This window comes from Trematomus bernacchii, unplaced genomic scaffold, assembly GCF_902827165.1.
Source record: "Trematomus bernacchii unplaced genomic scaffold, fTreBer1.1, whole genome shotgun sequence".
In the NCBI taxonomy this organism is placed as follows: domain Eukaryota; kingdom Metazoa; phylum Chordata; class Actinopteri; order Perciformes; family Nototheniidae; genus Trematomus; species Trematomus bernacchii.
In genome coordinates, this window is record NW_022987720.1 from 17,323,327 (window position 1) to 17,351,204 (window position 27,878).

The 27,878-nt window shown below is 43.9% G+C and overlaps 1 protein-coding gene across 1 annotated transcript in view; it reads left to right on the forward strand.

The window, feature by feature from the left end:
• adgrl1a (adhesion G protein-coupled receptor L1a) overlaps positions 1-27,878 on the forward strand; it is a 96,885-nt gene that overhangs the window by 55,336 nt on the left and 13,671 nt on the right. The window contains exons 5-21 of the mRNA XM_034143916.1: positions 12,372-12,579; positions 12,798-13,062; positions 14,258-14,585; positions 15,826-16,119; positions 17,425-17,528; positions 18,580-18,765; positions 18,958-18,996; positions 20,578-20,758; positions 21,362-21,484; positions 22,379-22,587; positions 23,121-23,294; positions 23,875-24,084; positions 24,542-24,762; positions 25,031-25,097; positions 25,274-25,365; positions 25,517-25,685; positions 26,631-26,786. Coding sequence (XP_033999807.1) covers positions 12,372-12,579; positions 12,798-13,062; positions 14,258-14,585; positions 15,826-16,119; positions 17,425-17,528; positions 18,580-18,765; positions 18,958-18,996; positions 20,578-20,758; positions 21,362-21,484; positions 22,379-22,587; positions 23,121-23,294; positions 23,875-24,084; positions 24,542-24,762; positions 25,031-25,097; positions 25,274-25,365; positions 25,517-25,685; positions 26,631-26,786 — 3,026 coding nt within the window. The remainder of the gene's footprint in view (positions 1-12,371; positions 12,580-12,797; positions 13,063-14,257; positions 14,586-15,825; positions 16,120-17,424; positions 17,529-18,579; positions 18,766-18,957; positions 18,997-20,577; positions 20,759-21,361; positions 21,485-22,378; positions 22,588-23,120; positions 23,295-23,874; positions 24,085-24,541; positions 24,763-25,030; positions 25,098-25,273; positions 25,366-25,516; positions 25,686-26,630; positions 26,787-27,878) is intronic.

The following is a 27,878-nucleotide window of genomic DNA, read 5'->3' on the forward strand; positions in this document are numbered from 1 at the left end:
AGAGATTGTCAAGATTAATTGAATTTGCTGCTTCTAATCGCTCTGGTAATGCCCCATCGTTCACGTCTGGCTGGGAATGCTGGGCATCACCCAAGGCTGACGCATGTTTTCCATCGCCTGTCCCTACAAAAAGGTTAACAACAGAGAGATGATATGTTAAGGTTGTGTGTCAAAACAGTTGAGATTGTGTGTAGCCACATTGATGGCTCCTGTCTGACAGGGGCCTCTATGTGCATGTTACACAGACATCATGTTTCCAGTCACCTGAGACAGCGAGGTGACAGCCAGAGCAAAACTGACACACACAGGCTTTTGTCAGCTGAGCTCAAGCAGGGGTCCGGAACGTGTGTGTTTGTTGCTGCGCGTGGGATCACTTTAAAAAAGAAATACAAATCCGCCAACAAGTCAAATCATATCTCACCGAGCCAAAAAGCCCTGCGAGGCCTCCCTGCCACGTAGCATTGTTTTTGCCAGCCAGAACAGAGCAAGACAAAACAGCTCAACAGAACCCTCATTTTGCACTGTCACAGCCTGCTGTAGACGGCTGGGTTCCATTAAGACATAACAAATCCATGCACACAACTGCAGCATGTATTTACTGCAGTGGAAACCCTACACTGCAGTTTTAGCCCAGATGTACACTGAGTCAGAGTAAATCTGCCCTGTGAGAGAACTCTACCTGTCCCCCCTCCTTCCCCAGGACACAGTAGTACATCATTATTGACTCCTAATGCTCTTCATTCGGGCCATCCATGCTGGCCATGCAAGAGCCATTAGACCTGGTGTTGTGCTCTGCTACTTCATCAGCTGTGATTTATCTTGTTGATATGCACAGTGCTGTAAGCAGAAGAACTGCCTACCCTTTAACTACCAGACCAAGAAAAACACTATGGAAAAATTATTTGTTTGCATTTTTTAATCAAATGGGCCACAAATAACCACAAACTATTTTTATTTTTTTGACTGACCACACAGTTTTGTTTTTATGAGCCTCTACCAAATGGTCGAGCTGGCCTTTTATGGTAAAAGTGCATTTTCAACAATCATCATATACAGTACAGTATTTGTATGCATCAAACTCAAATAAAACACAAACTCAAATACATTTTTTTTTGTTTTATGGAAAATGAGCAATATATACAACCAGATATATTCATAAAAGATAATAAATAATAATTGTAATAAAAAAAAAAATGGAAAAAAGTAATGTTAAAGGTAGGGTAGGTAAATTTGAGAAACCGGCTCGAGATACACTTTCTGTTATATTCCATGGAATGCTCTTAACATCCCGATAGCTATGAATATCTTAAGTGCTTTGACAAAAAATACATAAAAAATTCATCTGTGGAAGCCGTAGTACTGTAAAAAGCACGACCAATCATTTTAGCCGGCCCGGCTAAAATAACTGGATGGCCTACCTGCCTGTCAGCCTTCCATCTGTGCACAAACTTATCTCGTGCCCTCATTGGTCATGTGCGCGTTCGTGTGTGTTGGAGGAGGGGCTCTGTAAGGAAGTGGCAGATTTTTTCCGGTTGTGTATTTTCAAATTCTAGCGCACTCGAGCTGGTTTCTCCAAAATTACCTACCCTACCTTTAAGTGTTTTTCATAATAAAAAAAAGACTTGCTCATCTTACTGTATATGCTGAATTGGCCTAGCAAGAAACCACTGGTGCTGAAGGGCATTCTGTTCGAACCACAGTGACATCTAGAGGTTGTTTTGTGCATAACATGTCAACCAAATGGTAGAGCTGGCTGAATCAGATGGAGTTAAACCTTTTTTTTTTTTTTTTCAACAAGATATCAAGACACAAAATGTGCTCTACCAAATGGTGGTGCTGGCTGTTAAATGGTTAAAATGGCCTACTCGGGCTGTACAGAAGTGATTCTGCAGAGCTTCTTAGGTAACACCAAATTCTCCACTTTTACATTCATATCTTGTGGCCCTGCCACTGTTTTACTTTATAAAATGGATTCCTCCCCACAAATGTATTCAGCACTGCCTTTTCATTACAAGACTTGGCGTCTTGGACACTAAGCCGCTGGAAATGATAGTTGACTTGTTGCGAGAGTTTGTCAGTAGAAGGAATAATGGCATTGTAATATGTGAAGTTTTCAAGGGGAAGAAAAGGAAAGACTTTGATGTAGCTGAAAATGAAATTATATTAATATGTTTAGGGGCACCATTAGACACGGGGCTCATAAATGTTTGGTGAATGAGAAGCAGCCGAATTTGCTCAGGTCTTGGAAAGGGATGACTTTTTACCGTGAAAAATGTAAATTGAGAGACGGAACAAGAGGGAAGGAAGGATGCAGAGGGACACACACACACACACACACATCTCTAGGCTGCTTAAAAGAGAAAGGAAGGCACGGTACTCCTGCAGTCTAGCGTGTGTGTGTGTGTGTGTGTGTGTGTGTGTGTGTGTGTGTGTGTGTGTGTGTGTGTGTGTGTGTGTGGTGTGTGTGTGGTGTGTGTGTGTGTGTGTGTGTGTGTGTGTGTGTGTGTGTGTGTGTGTGTGTGTGTGTGTGTGTGTGTGTGTGTGGTGTGTGTGTGTGTGTGTGTGTGTTTGACTAGCTGTACTCATTAGTGTGGGAGTAATTGATAGGGTTGTAGAGAGCGCTGAGCAGAGTGATTAAGGGGAGGGAGGGCAGCGGCTTATTTCTCCAAAGGGCCGTGAAACAGAAATGCTGAATGAATCAGACAAACAGCCAAGGTGGCCTTAAACTAACCTCCTGCTCACTGTGACGACAATCTTTGAATTTGTGTCTCTTTTCTCTGTGTTTATGCGTGTGTGTTTTTAGATGATCTGTGTGTGTCTGTAATTGGTGTCTATTTTTCAGGACAACCAAGAGCAGAAGAAAGGAAGTCAACCGTCTTCAACCGACCCTATTGTTCTTCTCCCTCTCCGCAGCATTGAAGAAGTTTTCTTTTTTCTCTCTCTATCTCTCTACATGTCACTGCTGTGCATCACACCCATCATTTTCCTCCTTTTTAGGAATAAATACACAAAAGTCCATTTATTACATTTCGAATACCATCTTTTGAGGATACACTCGGGCAAGCTCTGCTGACAGTAAATGTCAAAATAAGTCCATATGTTCGAGCTCTGCTGGATTTTGGTATCGTCATGCACTCCTGCCCCCCGTAGTTGTTTCAGTGAGGATGAAAGCTCTGATGCTCCCTGGTCCGTCTCCCCCTACCCTAACCTTGGAGTTAATGATTGCACACGCAGTTAGTTGGTGGCGGGGATGTAATGCTTTCTTGCCCCCTGCCCCAGCTTCACAGGACTCGCAGTCATAGCTTGCCATGTTTACTCCTCTAGGCTACCATTCCCCCGGTCTTCATAGAGGTTGTTTGTCCATTTTGATCTTGGCATTAGATGATAAATGATCAGTGTTGCTGCTGATCCTGTGCTGTATCGCTGCCAAGATGCAAGGCCACCCCCCCCGCACTCCCTCTCTCTCTCCCCCCTCCCTCTCTCTCTCTCACCTTTCTTTCTTTATTAATGGGCAACACCGCAAGTTGTCGTGACAATTTCTCCCGGAGCTCCCCGGGGACATCAGACTTGCGTGACACACACATGACAATCTCGCCCGCAGCAGGGATCCACCACAGCCATGTGCCATTTGACGTGTGTGGTCCCCGAGAGACATGGCGATGCGCTTCTGCCTCAGCAAGGCGTGTGGCAGCGCTGTGAGAATGACGAAGGCGGAGCTGAGATCCTCGCTATCTTCTCCTGGGGTCTCCAGCTGCTCACAGACCTCCCCAGTCATGGCGACACGAGCAGGTGCAAAACAGCGTCATGGATGTGGAGGGAGCTTACCTGCTGGAGTCAGCTGAGGCCTTGGTGTGACTCAACAACACACCAACCTATTGATTTGTGTGTGATGAGCCCGCTGCAGACATTTCTCTCATCTCTCTTTTGTCTCTACCCGTTTATTTTGTTCTCCCCTCCCCCCCCCCCCCCGAACCATGTCTCTTGGTTTCTTTCTGTGTTTCTGAGGCGTTCCACTCTGTCAAGCCCTCCCTTTCCCCTGTTGTTTGTTCTCTTCTTCTTTGATGAGCCAGCCTCGGCCAGGCATGCCAGCAGCTCCCCATTGATTGGACGGTCGATGGGTTGAGTGTTTACGCTGGCTTCTATAGCGAGCATCCTGACTCTGTAAATTGAGCAAAGCCAAAAGCACCGCTTTCCTTAGATCAAGGGGCCGCTCCTAATGTCAACACAGACTGTACTATGAGAGAGAATATCAACAATCGCTCCGGCAGACAACTAACTACAGATAGAGTCATCCTCATCTCCACCTTTCCATCTGCCATCCCCTCATCGCTTTCTCAATCTTTGTTTACTCCCACAGCTGAAGAGGACTACAGCACAAAGAGGCTCTCCTTCAGTTTCTCTCCAACAGGTTCCCCGGAGCCGCACGTTTGGGGGGCGTAAGGGAAAGACGGAGGAATGTGGCAATAAGAGGGGTTGAGGTGGGGTCGAGAGTATGTGGTTGGGGGAGGATTGTGTTGTTGGGGGATTATTGATGAAGCCGAAATGAAATGGAAATGGATTTAAACCCAAGTCAGGCCATTTTCCCCTCCTCATTTTCCATTTGAGCCATCCTTTCTCTGAGTAGCCAACCGTAACACAGACAGATAACTTGCTTTCAAAAGAGAGAGAGAGAGAGAGAGAAAGGACAGCTTTTTATTTAATCTCAATTTTCTCTTTTTTCCTGCACCTGTTTTTCTTTCGTTCTCTTCACTTTCCCTCTCTCTCTCTCTCTCTCTCTCTCTCTCTCTCTCTTCCTCTCTTCCGTACTGTCTTTCTCTTTTCTCTTTCTTTTTCCGATGCTTGAATAGAAGTGGATCAAAAAGGTAAAAACCACAATGAACATAACAACCACAGCTCGCCCCTTCCTCCCTTCTCCTCCTCCTCCCTTGTCTCCCTTCCTCCCCCCCATACACCCCCCTAACCCAGCACCTTGTGTAGTGGTCATGTTTGATGTTGATCTCCCTCCCTTTTTCTTTCTCAATCTCTAATCGCCTCCTCTGCCCTTTTCTTTCTATCTCTCTTTGAACTATAACCAAAACTCTAAAATCCTTTTAGATTTCCTCCTTGGTTCTGATGACACCAGCCTGACCTGCACGCACGCACGCACACACACACACACACACACACACACAAACAAACACACACAACACACACAAACACACACACACAAACACAACACCACACACACACACACGCACACACGCACCACACACACACACCACACACACACACACACACACCACCCACACACACACACACACACACACACACACACACACACACACACACACACACACACACGCACGCACACACGCACACACACACACACACACACACACACACACACACACACACACACACACACACACACACACACACACACACACACACACACACACACACACACACGTCAGTCCAGTATCCAAGAGAGATAAACGAGAACTAACTTCATTCCTTTCGTGTGCAAAGTAGCTCTGACTTACAGAACACATGTATTCATACTGTATCATCTCATGAATGGCAAATCTCCTCATTTTGCATCCCTTTCAAAAAATGTGTCACACTGTTGCATCACATACACCTGACAATTCACATTTGTCATTACATTTGTCAAATATATTCCAGCTCATTTGGCTATTGCGATTTATTTGTCCCTCCAGTTCTTTTTACTTTATTCAGCTGCTCCTTTTCTCCATGCTATATGCTCTCTTTTTTTGTTTTTCTCAGGACAGATTCGAAGTTTGTTGTTGCTGTAATCTTGAAGCAAACTTTGTGTTATAACACAGTACATCACCAAAGATGCTCTCAGTATCATTTTTACAATATCCCATTTCCAGGTGCTTCAGTGTCTTTCCCTCATTCTGTCTCTTCCCTTTCAAAGTAACCATTCTTCCATTGAACTCCTTTCCTCTCACTGTCTCCTGACTTCTTATGCTCCTCTGTTGTGTTTCTCATCCTCCCTTTCTCTGGTCCTCCTTCTTTCGCCTACTTCTGATTGGTTTATCTCTCAGATCACATCTGGTTATCACAAGCAGCTGCAGGCTCTTTTGAGCATCTCTTACACTCCTCTTCCTCTTCCTCCTCCTCTTCCTCCTCTTCCTCTCTTTCTACAGTTTGTCACTGCCAAGTCTCTGTTCTCTTTATTGCACTGTGAACTTGTGCCCCTCTCCCCATACCTATCCACATCAGTCAATCCTGGTTCCTTATGTGTTCAGTGAGGTTCCGGAGGGGGGGGGGGGGGGGGGGAAATGGGGAGGGAATGGGGAAGGGAGGTGTATCCCCTGTAGGGAGTACTTCAGCTTCTTGTAATGGCCTCTCTGATACAGCAGGGCCTCGTCACAAGCACTCCTAAAGAGCCACAATCAGCATGGCCAGGCACCTCAATCACTTCTTGAAGAGGAGAGATAGACCTTACCCATACCCAAGGTCAGGGTGAGAGTAGTGGCCATCAGTGCCAGAGTCCCAATGAGCCTTAACTCCCTCTCTCGGGCCCTCACCCTCCCTTACTCTCTCTGAACCCCCTTACATCTGTCTCGGCCTCAGCCATTTCCCCGTCTGGCTCCATGGCTGGATCCATATGTTGGAGGAATTAACTACTATAGAGTTTGCCATTAACTGGTTTATGGACCCTTTGTCCGTCGTCATGTCCATGGCTTTTCATTAACATGGATCATTGTCTCACATATTTCTCCCACCGCAAGCAGACATTTTACTGTAGCTAACTCTCTTGCTTGCCGTTGAATAGCAAGCTACAAAACCATCCTCCTCCTCCTCCTCCTCCGCCTCCACCTCCTCCTCCTCCACCTGCTACCATCTCACCCAACTGGTTATTTTTTTACTACTCTTCCTCCCACTAACACTAAGATGAATACCCCTTTCCTCTGTCTGCATTCCTGCCCTTTCCTACCTTAATCCATGACTCCACTGCTGCTGAACTCACTTTGTTTCTCTGTAAATGAAATTCCCGACTTGTGCGTTTTCAATCAAAAATATTCCTTACTGATTGATCAGCTGATAGAAATATTTCGAATGGGATGATGTGCACCCGCTCAGTGATGTCACATGTGGAAGATCCTGTTGAATGAATGTCCATCACTCAGTCAACCAACATACTGTTAGGCTATTTTAAGACTATGTTGGCGTCAGCCGCCTCTCCTTCTTCCCATCACTCCCTCTGTCCCTTTTCTCACCCTTCGCTGACAGTCTAGCACGAGTACATTCCACATCTTTACAGTATTCCTTTTATCACTGCTCACAGGATCACACTAGTGTCCTCCATATATTTCACACATCTAGACTGTTTGGCAAGGGAAGAATGCAGTGCAACCCCTGCGAACAATCCTGGTATTTCTATAAAGGGTGGGTAGATGGAGGGGGGGGGGGCAGACTCTACAAGGACACAGCCATCGCTCACACCAACAGAAAAGTGAGAGGGAATGAGTGAGAAACCACTGCATCGTGTGACAGGAGAACACAAAGAATGGCTGTGCATTGAGGAAGAGAGGGAGTGCGGTCGCTATAGAGACGATGAGTCAGGCAGCATTGCCTCATTAGGAATGACCCACCACACATGAGCACTGTCATGTGACCAAGGCAGTGCAGACACTATTCAGTGGCAAGGGGAGATAGGTAAGAGTGTGGGGATTGACTGAACATGCAGAACTCATTGCATTGTTAGAGCAAAAGAAACAGAGGTGAGTGAGTGAGGCTACTGGCCATGAATGTAAATCACAGGCCCTTTGTGGAGAGACAGCACATCTGGGACGCCTGATACAGAGTAGGAACAGGCAGGGCTGTGGTAGGCTAGGCTAGGCTAACGTTGCAGCGATGTAGGCCAACTGTTTCCCCATATCTCAACCCTCAGTCAGTATAGTCTACTCCTGTATCTGCAGCCTATAGCCTTTGTAGCCATGTCCTGACCAACTTCCCTGTCACTCAGTGTCAGCTCCACTCCTAAGCAGATAAGACTTTGCTTTCAATGGACGCCATCTCTAGCTGTTGCAAGCTTTTGGTCTCAGTGAAGGGTATTCTCTGGGGTGAATGTGTGGGTTGATAAGGGTGCAAGTTTGACACCTGCCTCTTCCACTGTCGGGACAGTGTATGTGTGTGCACTGTCTGAGAGTCTGTGTGTGTGTCCTAAGGTTGTATGTCTGTGTGTAAATGTCTGTGCACGGTTGTGTGTTTTGTATTGTGTATTTACTCCTACGACTTGACCCCCCTTGTAGTCTAAAAGGAAGCAGAAACTCAATGGGAGCCCCTACTGTCTCTGTCCTTATTCCTCTCTGCTCTCTGTCACTTTAAATGTCACTCCTCAGCAGATTAACTCCTAATTCTCATTTCACAGGAAATAACCTATTTACTCTCTGTTACTCCACTCCTTTCTCTCTTCTTGTTTGCACACAGAACACACTCACATCCTATTTCACGACTTCTCCTCTCTCCCTGCCTCTATGTCTCTCTGCACTGCACACATGGATGCCTACACACACAAACACACACACAGCTACACACACAGCTACACACATTAATGGGCTGATGAATGCACATCAACATACCATTAGAACACACTGCAGACACACTAACCCTTTAAGCCCATTAACTGTCCAGAATGGACGCGCGGTACCATGACATGCTCCATTCTGCCCCCTGCTGCATGCGTGCGGCACCTGCCAGTAACAGGTGTGGGATTCAATTACAGCAGCATGTTCTCAGCAGTCAATCCTGTGAGCAGGCCATCAATGAGGACTGGGCAAAGGCTTGGGGCAGCAGAGCCTTCAGATCCTCGTAGCATAAGATTAGAAAAAACCCAAACAACAAAAATGACGCCTCTTTAACAGCTGCCCACCATGACGCTGTCACATCAAGCGTAGAAACACCATGGATTGCGAAAGACAACCAAAATGAGGAGACTAAAATTAGCCTAAAGCTGTCAGCGCTCACTTTTAATTGCGATACCAGTCGATCAGACATTGCTGGAAGACACTAATGGGAGATATTTGCTGTCATTTTCAGGAAAGTACTGGCACTTTAATCATTGTATACTGCTGCTTCATATTGACAAGTAACAGCTGACCTGTGCCTGGGAAAGGGATTATGGTGATAAATAGTCAATTATTATAGCAGCATTTCCCTGTATGTGTGGCAGTAATTGGCAAGCTAGAGTGTGATAGCTACAGCCTGGGTCTTAATCCCTGATAAGGTAAATTTCATTCGCCATCTGGCTAGTTCGTAGGGTAAGGAAGTGTTTTGCCCGCGCTGACTTCACTGGGGTGATCATGACTGCAAGATTTCCATCCGCACCGAAACAGAAATTCATCTATTAATCTCACATAATCCCAGATGGCTCTTACTCCTGCTAACCTGCTCTAGCCAGACTAGAATAATGCCTAATCTCAAGATCTACGCTTAATGCCTATTGCCTAATACCTCATTCATATGGTGGTCATAATAGCCTATTGTACAGTAGACTCCTGTTAGGGCTCAGCTGCTCCGGCTTCCCACTGCTACAATCACCCTTCACAGTTAGCAGGAGATAGGGGGAGGCAAAGGAAAGGAAAGGAAGGGTGATCTCGTAAACAGGAAGGCAGTTGGGAAGGCTGGGGAGCGCAGGTCAGAGTTAATGAAGCCCCCTAGGCAGGGTTTGCAGGGTGTGAAGCGAGACCACTGTTTCGGTTTGGCCCATTGAGTATATGTGCATGTGTGTCTATACATGTATGTGTTCTAATGGAGTGTGTGTCCAATAGAGTACAGACTGCTACCAATGCAGGAAAGAGCCGGATGGTTAGGTGCAATAATGAACAAAATCATATAGTATTTTTGGGGGGACAATGTTGCGGGCAAAATGTAGTGCCAATAAGTTGTTTTGCAGGCAACAACCTATTTTGTTGCAGTGATAGATTGTAGTGCATTCTTGTCACTTACTTCCTATATAGTCATGACTCAGTACATTACCCCTCTTTTGAAGCTCCAGATCTAAATCTTAATGTTTACAATGGTTTATAATCTAGCATTTAAAAATGAAAGTAATACCACAATATTTACAGTGTTGTATCATAAAAAAATAGGAGGTTTTTTTTCTGCGTTGGCTTGAGGTTTTAAGGTACAGTTTGGTAAACACCACTACTATGTTTTATAGAGTATCTTCACACACTGAAACCAGCCACATAACTCATGCAGTATTACTGTACACTTTGGGCACATATCCTTCCGTGACACCCTTTATGATAAATCCAGCCAATCCCATCAGCCATAGGTTCCGTGTTCAGTCCAGTGGCACACCAACAGCTCATGTTTCTTTGTCTTTTATTCTACCTCGAGGCAGAGTTCCTGGCTTTGTTTATGGGTCACCTACATGGAGAGCCACTGCATGCTGTTTATTTAGCTATTTACAGTAGCATTGTACTTTTGAGGCAATGTCCTACTTTTAGTAGTTGTTTTTTGACTGTATTGCTTTTCTGCTAATCCTTTACGGCCTTTATTTGCAATGCGTTGGAGCACCACGTTCGGTTATTTTGCAGTGAAGTCACGCTGTGTCACAAATAATGAAAATATAATTTTATTGTGGCATGAGGGAGAGCTGGCATTGATGTATGTCAAGAAATTAATTGTGCAGCTGTCTGAAAGCGCCAGATTTAACTATTTCTCTGAACGTTATTTTGCATATTTCCGTCACCCAGGTTCATATTTGCAAAGCAAACACCTCAAGCGTCTCTGCCTTCGAGGGAGCTTTTTGGTTTGACAAAGGAGCATGACAAGCCTTCTCCTAGTGAAGATTATGTATTCAGAGTGTTTGATTAGATTCCTCTTTGGTGGCCAGTCTCAATCCCTGTTGGACCCCCTCAAACAAAAGAGGCTAATTCCATATTATCACCAGCTACTAACACAACAGCAACACGACAGACAGGCAGCAAAAAAAATATTTCCACAAGCCTGAAGCCTCTCCATCTCTCTATTGGGATTTTCCTCCTGACTCCATGCATTCACTCTAACATTCACTGTGTGTGTGTGTGTGTGTGTGTGTGTGTGTGTGTGTGTGTGTGTGTGTGTGTGTGTGTGTGTGTGTGTGTGTGTGTGTGTGTGTGTGTGTGTGTGTGTGTGTGTGTGTGTGTGTGTGTGTGTGTGTGGTGTGTGTGTGTGTGTGTGTGTGTGTGTGTGTGTGTGTGTGTGGGTGTGTGTGTGTGTTCGTGTGTGTGTGTGTGTGTGTGTTGTATGTCATCTGTGTCCAAATGCCCCTGCAGTGTCCAATTAGTTCAGAGATGCGTTCAATCACGAGGTGACCAGCAGGTGCCTGATTCTTTCGCAACCCCAAGCCAGAGAGCCACATAAATAAACTGGCAGAGGAGACTCCTCAGCTGTTTTATTCTGTAGTGCTTCCAACTCTCTCTCTCTCTGTCTTTTCTCTCTGTCTTTGTCGCCGGTACCCTTATGATGTCAGAGTGGCGAGGATGCCAGCAGCTTTCCTCATATATCACCTGACAAACCCAGTAGTCCCAGGCCACTCTGTGTGTCAGGCAGGGACACACTGCGTCAGACAGCCAATTTACATCAGTCCCCAGAGGATGCCCTCCACCTGCCTAAAGAAAGCATCCTGTGTGTGGACGCTTGTTTAGTTTACAGATTGTTTGTAAGGGTTCCCATGTATTTTTGTGTGTGTGCCTATGTCTGTTTGGAATGAGGACTGTTGTTTGTGTGTGTGAAGCCAAGAATCAGTTGCGAATGAAGGGGAGGCCCTGCCAAACTCGCATCTTTACCCCAGAATACTTTCTTCTTTCAAGCATTACTCTTGACTGAGAGCCAAATTTGAGTCCTAATAAAACAAGCTGTACAATTACTGTTTTACCACCCAGTGGCGGAGCAGAGAAGCAGAAGCCTTTGAAATATAAAATGCACAATCAAATACAAAGTAGGCCAAGATAAATTAGATTAGAGACTACATCTAAGCCGCGGCAGCAGCCAGAAATCTCCCATTTATCATATCCAGACGCTTTCCGGCCACAATGCTGATGTTCTACAAATGAGCTTTTATATTTTCCTTCATTTTAAATCTGATATTGTACCTCACCTCACTACCCACAATCCCCCTCTCTCCCATTCTCCTCCTACTCTTTGTCTCCTTTTCAATTCTCAACTTACTTGTATCTACTCACATCTTTCATCCGTCTCCTACATGTCTCTCTCCTAATCTATATTCCATAGTCTTTGGCCTTTTCCCATTTCCTCTCTCCCTCCCCTGCCATTTCCATGATATCTTTCATTTTTACAATGCTTTGTTTTCATTTTCAATCTCTTCCTTTTTTTCCCTCTTCTGCTCCAACACACCTCTTCTGCTCCAGTCTTTGTGTGTCCGGGGACACTTCTGCGGATTCAGACGGCCAGCTCTCTGCAGGAGGCTGAGCATCAGGCAGGCGCGTGGTGTAAGGACCCGCTGCAGTCTGGAGACCGTCTGTACATCATGCCCTGGACTCCCTATCGCACCGACATGCTGTTTGAGTATGCCTCCTGGGAAGACTTCAAACAGAACCGAGCCACCACCACCTACAAGTGAGGGCGCCTCCCACTGTCCTGGATGATCAAATAGCATCTGTTGCTATATTGATTTATTGGCTTTTCGTGTGTGTGTGTGTATATGGATCATGATAGCAGAATGATCCCACTGTGGTGTCAGGTGGCTCACAGTCAGGCCATCTTGTAGGATTGTGTCATGCAGAGTAGATGGATTGACTTGTTCTCCTGAATACCATGTGATTCTTTCTCTACAGGTTGCCCAACAGAGTTGACGGCACAGGGTTTGTTGTGTACGATGGTGCGGTATTTTACAACAAAGAACGCACACGAAACATTGTCAAGTATGACCTAAGGACGCGCATCAAGAGCGGCGAGGCCATTATCACAAACGCTAACTACCATGACACCTCGCCTTACCGCTGGGGAGGGAAATCGGACATCGACTTGGCTGTGGATGAGAGCGGCCTGTGGGTGATCTACGCCACCGAGTCCAACAACGGACGACTGGTGGTCAGCCAGGTAGGAGAGCAGCGGTGCACAGCAGGGGATGAGATGTGGATTATAAATGCAGATTATATCAAAATCACATGAGACTAGTCAGGGAAAAGGTCATATGTCACAAATTAGTTACTACAGAGATTACACACTTGTACTGAAAAATTAGATGTTGGCCAAAAAAAGTCGCATAAGAAAATGATCTGCAAAACGAAAAAAATATATATATATTTTTAAAATCCTGTCCTATCCAAAATCCCCTCTTCACTCGTAAACTAAATATTGCAGTTGTTTTTTTAGGTTCACAACCAGTGTCTTCCTGATTCTAACATTTGATGTATATGTCTTTTTAGTATATTAATTGTTTAGAATCATATATTGTGCATACTGTTAATCATATCACATTACTTTGCCATGCTTCCTTGAAAAACTTAAAGCACGATTTTAAAAGTTGCTTCTTTGTTTCTTAACAAACAAAACTGCAATCAGGCAGCAAGTTTCCAAACAAACAAGAGTTTGAATAATGTGCTGTTCGGATAGACGGGTCCCATTTATTATCACTATCTTGACCCAACCAGGAAATTGTTTTTCTAACTGTATAAGTTAAACTATCCATCTAAAATATCAAACCCTGCATGAGCAATGAGGGTGTAGAATAATGGAGCAACAAAGTAATAAATAAAAAAAGTGATCACTTTCATCATCAAGGAATTGTTTGGGTTCTGGGGAGTTTTATTATTTTAGAGTGCAACACACACCAAGGTTTCTATTATATATACAGTTTGGAGGTATAATGAGCAGAAGCAGCTTTGCATAAAAGCAACGAAATATCTCTTCTCCAGAGCTGAGAGTTTAATTACTTTTTCAATATGTTTTGAACTTCTTATAAATCTTTACATTATTGCACAGAAGTACCATTTGTGCCGCTGCGGGCTCATGTAAACATGGGTAATATGAAAAATGTTACATCAAATCATTTTCAAAGTTTAATGATAAATACAACTGCACACAGAGAAATAAAAATAGGATATCAGAAATCAAATAAAAGTAGACCTGCTTTTTTAGTCGTGAGGACATTTGAACTTTATCAACTTATAACTGTAAATCTAAGAATAAAATAAAATCCCTCTAAAACCAAACTGGCACTTCAAGCTTCTGAGAATGATCATTTATACCTAGGCCTTTCCCCAGTTCAACATTATTTCCTCCTTGCCTTTAGGTGAATCCTTACACCCTGCGCTTTGAAGGCACCTGGGAGACCACCTTTGACAAGAGGATGGCATCCAATGCCTTCATGGCGTGCGGTGTGCTGTACGCAGTGCGGTCCGTCTACCAGGACGATGACAGCGAGGCGGGCGGCGACCTGATCATGTACGCCTACAACACAAACCACGGCCGCGAGGAATCCGTCAACATGCCTTTCCCCAACCCCTATCAGTATATTTCCTCTGTGGACTACAACCCTCGGGACAACCAGCTCTATGTGTGGAACAACTATAACGTGCTGCGCTACTCGCTGGAGTTTGGACCCCCAGATCCCACCACAGGTCAGGAGCCATCCCACTCAAAGATATACAGAAACACAGCGTGGGAAAAAGCATCTTACAGATTTTGTGATTTGTTTTGCATTTGCTAATTGGTGAAAAAACTAATCACAAAAATGCATACCGATTTTTTTGCCAAGATTATACTTGAGATGTATAAATTGGTAATAAGGTATTATGGTAAATATAATTTATCGTACATTGTTTTAATGAATACTTGCTTTTGGTCAGTATAATACAAGTTAAAAAAGTATTATCTGAATAGACTCTCCAGACCTCACCATCTTCTCTTCCAGGATAAATTAATATGGTTTACAGATTTATTTATGTACTTGCAATGACTATAGTTTCCATTTATGCTTATTTCATATTCATATCCAAGAACCATTTGCAGTGGTTGGCAAATTATGTTTTTCCTGATCAAGGCACACTTTAAACCGCCCACGCAGAAAGGGTTTGTGACTACTTCTTGTCTGACATTTAGGAGCTTTAGATTTCAAATCATTGTATTTCCATCCCAGCCATAGTTACAGTAAAGAGCAGCCTCTCAGGTATGACTGCTAAAGCACTTCGTATCAACTTCTCTGTGTCATGGATAATGAAAACGTCATTCTGAAATGATAAGGGGGAGGATGAAATGAGAACCCCACACTGCCTTTTGGCCGTCCATCAATTTAAAAGGGAAGTTTGGATGTATTGTATATCTGAATAAAGGCCGGTATAAAGCTCGAATTAGGCCCAGAGAGAGAAGAGGCAGAGACACAGGGGCGCGGCAATCACAGTTTGCACGCTGCCTCTGCGTTTGATCAGCTAGGATTTTGTAGTTGTGATGTGATTCTTTTATCTTGGCATTAGGTTTGGTTGTTAGCGATGGTGACTTCTCTGATACATTTGATCAATTATTTACTTCTTCCTGACTTGTGTCGATGCGTTCTCTCCATCTCTTCAATCGCATCTCTCATCTCTTAGGAGAGCACGCTTTGAGGGGCTCCAAAAAGTATTTGTCACCCCAATTATTGTCAGGCAAACTTTTGAACTCAACTTCGGAGAGACATATTTAATTCACATGCTTATGTACTTCACTCTCTTGATCTCTGTTTCTGGCTTCTGCCGCCGCCTCTGCTGCTCTCTAACAAATCCCTTACATCCTTTATAACTCTCTAAATGTCTCTCACTCACTCTGGGTCTCATTGGTGGCCTCTCACTCTTCTGTTCTCTCTCTTTTACTCTTGTGTTTCCTCAGGCCCTCTGACCACCCCCCAAGTGGCCACCACTCTTCCAGCCAGGCCCTCCTCTTCCAGTGCCAGCCCCTCTACGGCTCGCCCTCTGGCCCCCACCTCGCGCCCAATCGGCTCAATCAACAAGCACCCTGATCTTCGACCAATCACAGCCACTGTGCCTGTCACCCGCCGGCCCCCCCTCCCTCCTCAAGACCTGGAGCCACATGTCTGCGAGTCCAAGCTGGTGCGAGGTGTCCAGTGGCCCACCACCCAGAGAGGAGAAACTGTAGACCGCCCATGCCCCAAAGGGTCTCTCGGTGAGGACAGGTCCATGTGTTTATATTTAAACGTGTTTGCATTTTTTCCTCTTCATGAAACAAACAGGGGCGTTTCATGTTGAAGCAGGGGTGTCCTCCATGCATGTGGGTGTTTGTGCATGCAATGTATCTTTCAGCATGTAGCCAAGTGATGAGCATGTTTGTGCTCTCACGCTTGTTTTTTTCCACTGTTGTCTTCTTCTGTCCCTGCGTTGATCCCTCCAGCAGGCACATTCCCTGTGGACTCACAGATGAAAGCACGTCCTCCCCATATGAAAGGCTCATCTCCCATGGAAACAGAGCTGATTGAAAGTAGCGAATAATGAAATGAAAGGCTAGACAGCACAGGCTTTACCTCCCTTCATGCTAGTTTCTATACCTCCAAACATGTAGCGCACTTTTGTCACAAAAAAGGTCTTCCTCCATTCTCTTACGCCTTTCAGGATTTCTGTATGTTCTCTCTGTGAACGGCAGAAACATTAAATTAGCAGCTAGCTTAATTGCCGCGTCTTGGCAGAGCTATCAAACCCAATCTGCGGTCAGTGGAGGAGAGTACTGTATAGAGAAAAGAGGGAGAGACGGGAAAACAATCGGTGGGAGAGCGAGAAGAAGCGGTTATAAAATGCCACGCCACATCTGCTCTGATCCTTCTACAACTGTGAAGCGCTGCTGCAGTGTTTCTGTCATCTCTGTTTTTCGCCTCCCTCTGCTGTCCCTCTCTCTCTATCTGTCGTCTCTCTTCTCATTTCCTCGTCTCTTTGACATGACGTTGGTTATTTGTGTTAGCAGCAGTATATAGACCACTCTCTCGTTATATCCCTGCATGGTGTCCTTCCTCTGAACCCAAAACCTAGCTAGAAATGAGAGTTCCTTTTATTTTAAAAATGACTCATCTAACCTGAAGTCTTTAGTCTGTGAGCACAAGGTAAATTGTATGTGGTACGTCTGAATGTATTCCTTTGTAAATGGTTCATTCAGAGCATGAAAGCCTGTTCCATCCCTGCCGTCTTCTTCCTTACTTCCTCTTGCCTCACTTTCTCACTGCCCGTTCCTCCATTATTGAACCTTTTCCACTTCTGACCCATTTTTACTCTACCTCCTCCCTCCGTCTTCCCACTCACCTTCAAACACTTTGCGTATTACATTTTTAAAATTCATTTTATTCCGTTTTTCTTGGGTTGAGAACATTTTTAGTGCTCATCCCTCTCCTGCACACTTCCCCCCTTTAATTGCAGACACCTAATGCTTATTATCTCTCCACTGCTCCCCCCTCCTCTGTTTCCTCTTCCTTTTGCTCGTCTCCAGGCATCGCTTCGTTCCAGTGCTTGGCGGAGCAGGTCATGTGGAACCCGCGGGGTCCTGACCTGAGTAACTGCACCTCCCCGTGGGTCAACCAGGTGGCCCAGAAGGTGAGACCTGGAGCCGTACCCCCTGGCCGCTGGACCGTCCCCTTGCTCTGCCCCGCTGCCCCGACCCTCCTCCCTGTCCACCTCCACACACATTAACATATCTCCAAGGCTGACCTGATTAAAATACAGACTCATTTCAACTGGCCCTTCATTACAAGGCATCTGCTCTTGATACTTAATTAACTCAGTAAATTATTTTCAGTAATATACTTTAATCACAGCTAGGTTGAATCATTTAAAAAAAATCAGGCTTAGTGCCTCTCAGCTTGCAAAGTACTCCGCCAGTTCAATTTCTCCACCTCAGTTTTATATAAGGCATTATGCCTTTCCGGTAGCTAAACATCATGGTCTTTAGATGAGGCACGATTTTTACTAAGCTCACTGCTATTTAAATCTCTAAACTGTGTTATTATATACACTGTAGTGATCGGATCAACCCTGATTTGGGTAGTAGAGATTGGGTAGTAGATTTCAGTCCATATCAATTTGAATTATAAGTAACCTGCTAAACCCAGATACAATACTAAATGTGAGTGATAGATTTGAAAAAGAAGGATAGATGGGCTTACACGTGTAAAGGTATCGCAGGCCGGATTCAAACATGTGTTCGCCGCAGCATGGACTCAGCCTCCACCGTCTCTACAAACTGAGCTAATATATGCAGAGGCCCCTGATTGGCTTTCTTAAAGGGTTTTAAGTGTGTGCCTGGGTGGGAAAGCAGCATCCCAGTGAATAGTTACATCATTGGAAAAATCTATTATACCTTCTCCTTTTGGCAAAAATCAATTGCAATTGCAAAGTGGTTGCTAAGGGTGTGATTTGCAAGTGAAACAGCACTAGGGAGAAAATCTGCTCTACAAGGTCCGTCTTTGTTTACCACGATGTAAGAAGGGCTGATTATTAAGATCCTTAAGACTTTTTGTTACTATTGAGACTAATTCAAAACATGAGGTTTCTGTTTTCTAAACACTTAAAATAGGGTTCAACTAATTAGAGCAGATCTGTTTTATCATACTTTCACTTAATTGTGTTTGCATGTGTTCACGTGCAGATAAAGAGCGGGGAGAATGCTGCCAACATAGCAGGAGAGCTGGTGAACCACACGCGCAGCCGGATCCAGGCGGGCGATGTCAGCTCGTCCGTGCGGCTGATCGAGCAACTACTGGACATCCTGGACGCCCAGCTCCAGGCCCTGAGGCCCGGAAACAAGGAGTCAGCTGCACGGAACTACAACAAGGTAGAACGAAGCATAAACACACGCACAAGCACACACACATGCCCAAGTATTCATTTGATTCAAGCATAAGAAAAGGATGCTAAGGTTAATGCGATTTTACCCCCTTAGTGCACATGCAAGGATGAATGAGTTTTTAATTTGCAGCTGTTTTGTTTGGCTGCTTAACGCCATGCTTTGTTTTCTCCCTTCCAGCTCCAGAAGCGAGAGCGGACCTGTCGGGCCTACATCCAGGTAGCTTTTCTCTTTTATCTGCCTGCTTTACATGCCTGTGGAGTAGGACTGCTCTGCGACTTAGAATAACTGAGGGAAGATAAATCCTTGAGCAGACTAGGACTGTGGATGAGATTCTTTGGCTCAATGCTCTGTAAAATGATTTATTTGGCCTTCGGAATAATCACTTATAGAATTTCTGGGTCTTTTTTGAAGAGCAGTGCGATTTTTTTGGTATATCTCCTGGCAGACGTTGTATTTCCCACAGCAGGGAAAACTCATTTGTAATTTTTAAATTGCTCATGGTGTGTACGCGTTTGAAATATGGGTTTAGCAAATGTGGAAGTCATCGGGCTTGACGTAATCTTAGTTGTGTTGGACTGTGATTGAGCCTAAGTGTGTAATATTGCCCTTGCCCTCATTGTGTTGCACAATAAGATACTATATCTGCGGCTCTAAAATTTAATTTGACGATAGTACTGTATGAAAGGCAACAGTTTGTCGTACTACACCCTTCTGTTCTTTTCCAATATTTGTGCAATATCTCTGCTTCTGAGAAAGCTGTAATCTAATATCATAAAAAGGCCTTGTGTACGCTTCTCTGTAATGATGAAATGCGGCACTCTGCAGCACACAGTCTTTTGTGTATCTCGACCTGTCTGCAGCATACTGTAATATGACGCCACATCTTCTGATCTCTGCTGGTGCAAGATGAATTTAAAGGCTGCTGTGTCGCATGTAACCGACCACTATATTTTGTGACTAGTTGCAAGTTACCGCAGGACTGTTGAAGAAGATGATCCAACAAAGACACCCTTAGTCTTTTTTTCTCTTAGTAGCGCATGGAGTGCATTGTGATGGTAAATTCATTCTGTTAACGGCGATGCTCTTTATTCCACACAGCAGTCAATCCTTCATTTTGAGAGGCCTGAGCAAGAGAATTACATGATTCATCAAGCAGGCTACTCCAATAAATTGGATAGCTGATACAACCATCAAAATTGCCATTAAATGAATTGTAAGTGTGAAATAGAAAGGTAATAAGTCTGACATAGCTCAGTAATAAAAGGCAGTGCAGGAGAGTGGTGAGTTTCTAAGAAATGATAGTTGAATCCTATTGGTTTAAAGTGGTCAAGTAATATGTTGGAACAAGATGAATTACCAACGAACAGGTTATAAAGAAATTAAGAACTTACTTATCATTACTTAATAGCTAATACATAAATAATAGTTGCTACTGAAGATGAACAATCTACATATTTACTTCCCAAACATTAGAAACATGTGATTGTGTCCCCCCTCATGTGCAGTACTCAATGGTTAACTTACGGCTAACATATGTTTGTGTCTTTGGCTTCTAATAACAAAGAAGGAATGAGCTGGTACATCTAGAGCCGAGAAATAATACTCTAAATACTCAAATAATATATCATAAGCATTTATTTGTACTCATATATTTACATTAAAGCTGTGACTTCCTACGAGTGATTCATCCATTATTAGTTCTTGATTTGTTTGTTACCCGTTACTTAACTACTCAGTGTTTTGTGCATCTTGTTGTGAAGTTTTCTCCGTTATAGTAATGAATGCTTTGTTTTCCAGGCGGTGGTGCAGACGGTGGACAACCTGCTGCGTCCCGAAGCCCTGGAGTCGTGGCAGGACATGAACACCACAGAGCAGGCGCACACGGCCACCATGCTACTGGACGTCCTGGAGAAGGGAGCTTTCCTATTGGCCAACAACATGTACGGGTTACGCTTTTCTGATCGAGCGCCCAGCATTGGTAAGACAACAGTATTGATGGTGTTAATTATGATTGATGTATGGTAGGGCGTGTCACGATTATTAATGTTGTTGGACGATTAATTGTCCCTGAAATAAATGCGAAAAAATTGTATTATGCGATTTTAAGACCATTTTATGCCACTGTTTTAATGATAATATAAGAGCATAATTTAAATGAGCAATATACTTCTATTTATTTTAATAATGAATATTCAGACATTGCAATTGGATTGTGCAAGTTCTCTAAAACATGTATTAAAAACCACACAACCAAAACAATAGATTACATTTTTTGTGTACTAGGGAAATCCTGCTATTTATTCTAGCATTATGTAGACTCAAATGTTGATGTCATTCTGATACGAACAAACATGCATATATACAACAATCAATATCAGGTCAAATGTAAGAACAAATGTCCGAAAAAAATAATCAAGGTCATTATTTTGTGCATTACATGTATTGCGTTAATGTCAGTCAATAACGTCATTATTATGACTTGCTGTATCTATTGATAAACCACCGTGTTTTGGACTAATATTGTTATTTATTGCATCTTTGACAAAGGTTTTCATATATTTTGTGCGGCTGTGTGTTTCAGATCTGGAGGTGCATGTTTTAAACACAGAGATGGACCAGCAGGACTTATCCTTCCCACAGAACTACGCCAGCGACAGCACCATCCAGCTCTCAGCCTCCACCATCAAACAGTACAGCCGCAACGGTCAGCAGCCCCCCTTCCTCACCCCATCCTCACCCCGAGGCCTGAAGAATGTTACTGTCCTGTGCAGGCCCGCTCTTATGTCTCCGTTTGCATTTCCACGCACGCTTAAAACAATCTGCATGCAGTTGACTAAGTTATTGGTTCATAATAATAGGCTAATCAGATTAACAAAAGTGCTGAGACAATTTCTTTTCTTGATGGTTTCTTAACAGCAGTCTTAATAGAATAGCTGGGGAGGCGTGTAGATTACAATCGGCCCCAGTCTGACAGAGCAATCTCAGCACTCCCTCTCTCCCCCATTCCATTCCCTCGCACCGTCTCTTTGCCATCTTATCCCCCTCTCTCATCTCTCTTGTTTCTACCCCCCCTCTCTGTCATCCCCCTCTCCATCGCTCCCCTCCTCCCTTCATGGCCCCTCATCCCATTCCCTTTTCTGTTTTCTGTCTCCGCTCGGCTCTGCATCGGGAACGAGATTAGAATGATTGAAACAAACGCACATGAAATATTCATATGGAATAATAAGAGATCTGTGAATGCTTGAGGGATGAATGTTCCATTGCCCTCCACATTAAATCTCGCTCTCTTCCACCAGTCAAAATGAAACGGTCCTTACCATCATTCTAACCTTCACTAACTCTCTCTCTCTGTCTCCCTCTCGCTCACCCTGTCACTCCCCACCCTCTATCTCTGCCACTCGTGCTGCCTAAACCATATTATGCTCCCATTTCTGTATTTCCTTTTTTTCCAAGCATCCTCCTCCTCCCCCCTTTATCGCTCCGTCTGCCTTTTTATTTTTGTTGCTTTCTTTCTTTCTTTTTGCTCTTGTTCTGACATTCTCCCTCTTTTATTCTCTACCTCTTCATCTCACAATGTATTTCTCCTCTTCATGTGCAGGACAAGTCAAGGTGGTGTTCATCTTATATAAAAACGTGGGATCCTTCCTGTCCACGGAGAACGCCACAGTGAAGATGGAGGTGGATGGGCTGAGCCACGATAAGAAGCGCCTGGCAGTCAACTCCCATGTGATCGCTGCCTCCATCAACAAAGAGTCCAGCCGAGTGTTTCTCATTGAGCCCGTTGTCTTCACGCTCAAACACCTACAGGTGACCTCATTTAGGCGCTATCATGCTTATTACACATTCTGACACGGAGACTTCTGTTGGGAAAATACTGAATGTACTCTTCCAATATCAGAGTAGCACATGATAACAAAGGCCCTACGTAGCTGTGTACGTAACCAGATGTATGATTACCTAGAAGAGCGTCAGGACTGTTTTAGGCATATGATAGCTATGTGACAACGATTAACCTCAGCCTCTATGGAGATAGACATATGACAAGTATGATCATTTCTGAAGTGGGTCTTAGAAAAACTAAACATTGTATACTGCTTTGAACCAGTATTCCTCCATCTTGTGACTGTGTAACACCCTCTCTTGTATACAAAGCATGTGAAGGACACTGTTCAGGAACTAGTTGTACCATATGCTCTGTATGTGATGACTACTTCCATTCTTGTAAGGATAATAAAAACATGTATCCTGATTATTGAAGCTCAAGCCGGTGACGAGAGATATTTTCTAACAACTTCCCATCAACATTATCTGTCATTCCTCTCTTTGTTGTTTCTCCGCAGTTGGACAATTATTACTCTCCAAATTGCTCCTTCTGGAACTACTCTGAGCGCTCCATGACGGGCCAGTGGTCGTCGCAGGGCTGCAAGCTGCTGGACACCAACAGCACACACACCACCTGCTCCTGCAGCCACCTCACCAACTTCGCCGTGCTTATGGCTCATCACGAGCCCGATGTGAGTAAACCAGGGCGTGGCAGACTCGCGCTTAAAACAGAAGCTGTTTAATTTATGCAGACGTTCGTTCGTGCGAGCATTAGCGCTCACTCTCTCTGTCACACACCCTCACACACACACATGCACATTAATGTACCCACTCAAGGCTGACAAGCTCTTTGTTTTGAATTTTCTCTTTTCCTCCTTTCACTCCGACATTCTGGGAGGCACATGCTTACAAATTCATGTCCTGCTACTTGGAGCTGACATTCACATGAATTTGAATGTCATCAATTTTTTTTCAGGACGTCTTGTCTCTTGTCTCTACACTTTAGCTCCTTGCATATATTTACAAATAATAAACAAAACAATTTTGCTCTTTTCTCCCCTCCCCCTTGTTTTGTATATCTATCGCCCTATTGTTCTCATCTATCTCCGTACTCCTCATCTCCCCCATACCCCTGTCTTGTCCAATATTTTCCCCTTTTTATTTGTCTGATTCTGTTGTGTATCTGTGTCCTTCTGCCTTCTGTTTTCATCCTGTCCCCCTCCACACTCCCAACCCGCCATTTTTGTTTCTGTGCCACCACCCGGACCTCAGTACCAGGGGCGAATGCATGAACTGATCCTGTTTGTGATCACCTGGGTTGGGATTGTCATCTCCCTAGTGTGTCTAGCCATCTGCATCTCCACCTTCTGCTTCCTGCGAGGCCTGCAGACCGACCGCAACACCATCCACAAGAACCTCTGCATCAACCTCTTCATCGCAGAGCTGCTCTTCCTCATCGGCATCGACAAGACAGAATACCAGGTGGGTTAATAGCCACAATTCAGTCCGATACATGCTGACTTTGAAAAAAGGAATTGCATTACATCTCCCTTATAAAAGTGAATCACAAGATCCGGTGGAAGTCTTTCATATTTTCCAACTTGAAAATGACAGAGAGGTAAAGAATAATACAAAAATGTTTTTATTATATTAATAGTGACTGTAAAAGTACAATTGACATAGTGTCTCATTACGTTACTCTATGAAACATACCCTGCACTGAGTAATCTCTGAGTAATGAATTACCACTCACAGAGACAATCACTCAGGGGGCTGCTTATAGTTTTTCCTCTATAAATGTCCACTTCCTAATACTCTGGACTGTCCTCTGCTGTTTTTCAGTCAGTTACATGTCTGGATCTTAACTATTTCTTCTCCTTCATTTTAATGTTTCCACATCTTTTTCTTCTCCTTCTCCCTCCCTTGCTACTGTCCTCAGATTGCCTGTCCCATCTTTGCTGGCCTTCTGCATTTCTTCTTCTTGGCTGCCTTCTCCTGGATGTGTCTGGAGGGTGTGCAACTCTATCTCATGCTGGTGGAAGTCTTTGAAAGCGAATACTCCCGCAAAAAGTACTACTATCTGTGCGGCTACTGCTTCCCCGCACTAGTGGTGGGCATCTCTGCGGCCATAGACTACAGGAGCTACGGGACCAAGAAAGCGTACGTGTGAAGACAGATCTTTTGCACCTGCAGATTGAGAAGGAGGATTATGCTATTCCCCCAGCTGGAAATGTAATATGCAGTGCTGTGTGAACAGCTCTTGCACCTCCCTGCGGACTGGCTTTTCTGAACACACTTAGCCAAAGCCTGATGATTAGCCTTCATAAGATAATCCGCTGAGACAGGGAAATATTGTGTGTGTGTGTGTGTGTGTGTGTGTGTGTGTGTGTGTGTGTGTAACTCCCTCTTCTCCTTTGTGCCACTCCAGATGCTGGCTGCGAGTGGATAACTACTTCATCTGGAGCTTCATTGGACCTGTTTCATTTGTTATTATGGTATTAGCATTACTGTCAGACAGTATTATTCCCCTCATCATTTTTGATTTAACCCAGACGAACCAAAAATATTTCACCACACTTGATGAGGTTATTCACAGTGCAAAGTCAGTATTTTGGTACAGACTGTAAAATTCACAACACGTTTTATTTATCCTCCTATCTTCTGTCCCTAGCTCAACCTCATTTTCCTCATGATCACTTTACACAAGATGGTACGCAACTCTTCAGCACTCAAACCTGACTCCAGCCGCCTGGATAACATTAGGTGAGTTCAAAATCTTTAAATGGGAGTCATACTCCTGGAAATAAATGTTGTTTTTTTCTGAAAGCATAAGCTTATGATTACTAAACTACACTGCTGGATGCATTTCTAAATTGATTCTGTTTTTTTTAATTTTATTTTCCACTGCCATCAGGTCATGGGCTCTGGGGGCCATTGCTCTGCTGTTCCTGCTGGGGATGACGTGGGCGTTCGGCCTCCTCTTCATCAATGAAAACACAGTTATTATGGCTTACCTCTTTACCACCTTCAACGCCTTTCAGGGCATGTTCATCTTCATCTTCCACTGTGCCCTGCAAAAGAAGGTAACAACACAATGCCAGTCTTTAAGACCTACTTCAAATCATAGATGTAATATATATGACTAAGCAGATGTATTTTTGAGGAGATAAATAGATTGATTTGCATGCGTTGTTAAAGGTCTCCTATCATGCAAAATGCACTTTTTTTTACACGCTTTTCCTCCGTACCCAAATCTCTAAAAACGGGGGTACAACGGAGCTGATCCAGATTTGCTGCCGATAGGACGTAATATCGGAAATGTGGGCTGGCTTTACACCCAAGGCCCTTTCAGAAACATCACTATCAGAAACAATGCGCAACGTGTTTTGGACGTAATATGGTCTTTGTTTACATTAGCAAGCATCGCTAACACTCAGAGCTACCCTTTGCTGGAGAGAGTATGTGTAAAAAAGCAGGATATAAAAAAGTACTCACCCACCTTGTGGTCAACCCGCAAGAGAAAACGCATTTGAGCTCCATACTGTTTCAGAAATAATCCTTGATGTGGTTTTGAACATGATATGGCGTTTCATCACGGCAGCATTTAGCTGAGTATCTGGGTAGAATTCTGAGCAGGCACAAGCTCCCCCCCCCCCCACTTTTTTTTTCTCTTTTCAAATATATATATTTTTTAAAGCTACGGACCCAGAATCAGCGCTTCTCTAACAGGGCGGAAATAGAGGGGTATGAGGCAGGGCTAGAATGGGTGATCTGTTTGGTATTTTGAGCAAAACACTTCATAGACATGTTTTTTATATATTTTATATATCTGAGACCAATAATATATGCCTAAAAATAGTATAATAGGAGACCTTTAATATTCAGCATAAAGTGCTTGAATCTTTATGTTGCCGTGTTTTAAAAGCTTGTGCCGCTCTACATTGGGTCCAGGCTGTTGAATCTAAGTGTTTGTGTTTATGAGTGGCTTTGAAACCTGCCGCTGTGCCGTTGGTGTTATTTCTTAACAGGTCCATAAGGAGTACAGTAAGTGTCTGCGTCACTCCTACTGCTGCAGCCGTACCTCCACCACCAGCTCCCACGGCTCCCTGAAGAACTCGGGCCTGCGTGCCAACAACCGCTACTACAGCGGCAGCCAAGCCCGCCACGCAGCGGCCCACCGACAGGTGCGAACAGGACAGACCCACACATAGAGGATGGCACATGCAAAACAGTACCCTTAGATGCAGGCTCACTTGTTTGTTTATCTTTACACAACAACTAGACCACTGATGAATTTAAAAATAGTATTTTTCTTCAAACAAATGAAGAGTAAATCTGCCTTAGCTTTCGGTGAAAATCTGCTTGTTTCGGTGGAATGAAACAAAAAATCAATTTTCTTGAATCAAATGACTCCCTTGGTACTATCTGAACACTTTCAAAAAGAGTGTCAAAACAAAATGAATAGCTTTGGAAACAAGGGACATTTTAAAAGCTCTGTTATGTAACATTCTAGAGTACAAAATGAGAGCGTCTGTGAGGATTTGACTGCTAATCAATAACAATGATTCAGCGATTACTTTGCAAAGCTTTGAATTGATTTACTAACTTACTGACAGTCATGTTTCTTTCTTTTGCCCTGAAAAAAAAATTGTGAAGTGAAACACCGGTGTTACAATACATTTTGTTCTCAGTGACAGATCAGGATAAGAGTGTGTTACATCATGATATATGAGGCGTTCATTAGTCGTGGCAAAGCTGCTCTAATCATCTGCCGTGCTCACCTCTCTTGTGAAGTTTTTACTTTCATGTTTCCATACATTACTGCCAGGCCTATGCTTACTAGAATGACTCATTAATACATATTTCCTTTGAAGTCCATGTGCTATATTTAAACAAGGCACCCAAAAATGCTGTGCATGCTGGTATATTCACTGTCACAGACACATACTGTACACACATTGACAGTCTACACAATCAACAAACCAGCTTTCCCACACTGTAATGAGAGGCTTCTTAATAACAATAGTATCAGCTACTGCAATCATGTTCTACACAGCTCCAGATTATTAGCCCCCCTCATGATTACATGACATAGCACTGTGCCTCTTTACCCCACGCCTCTCTGTCATTGTCTGCCATGTTTGCCTATTGTTCTTTACGGATTAGATCGAGCCCCACCGTTTTGATTACAGGAGCCCCACTGAGATACAAAGTCTACCCGTCGTGTTTCTATATTTAACTTGTTGTCTGTTTGCTGCCACTCACTGAGCTCTGCT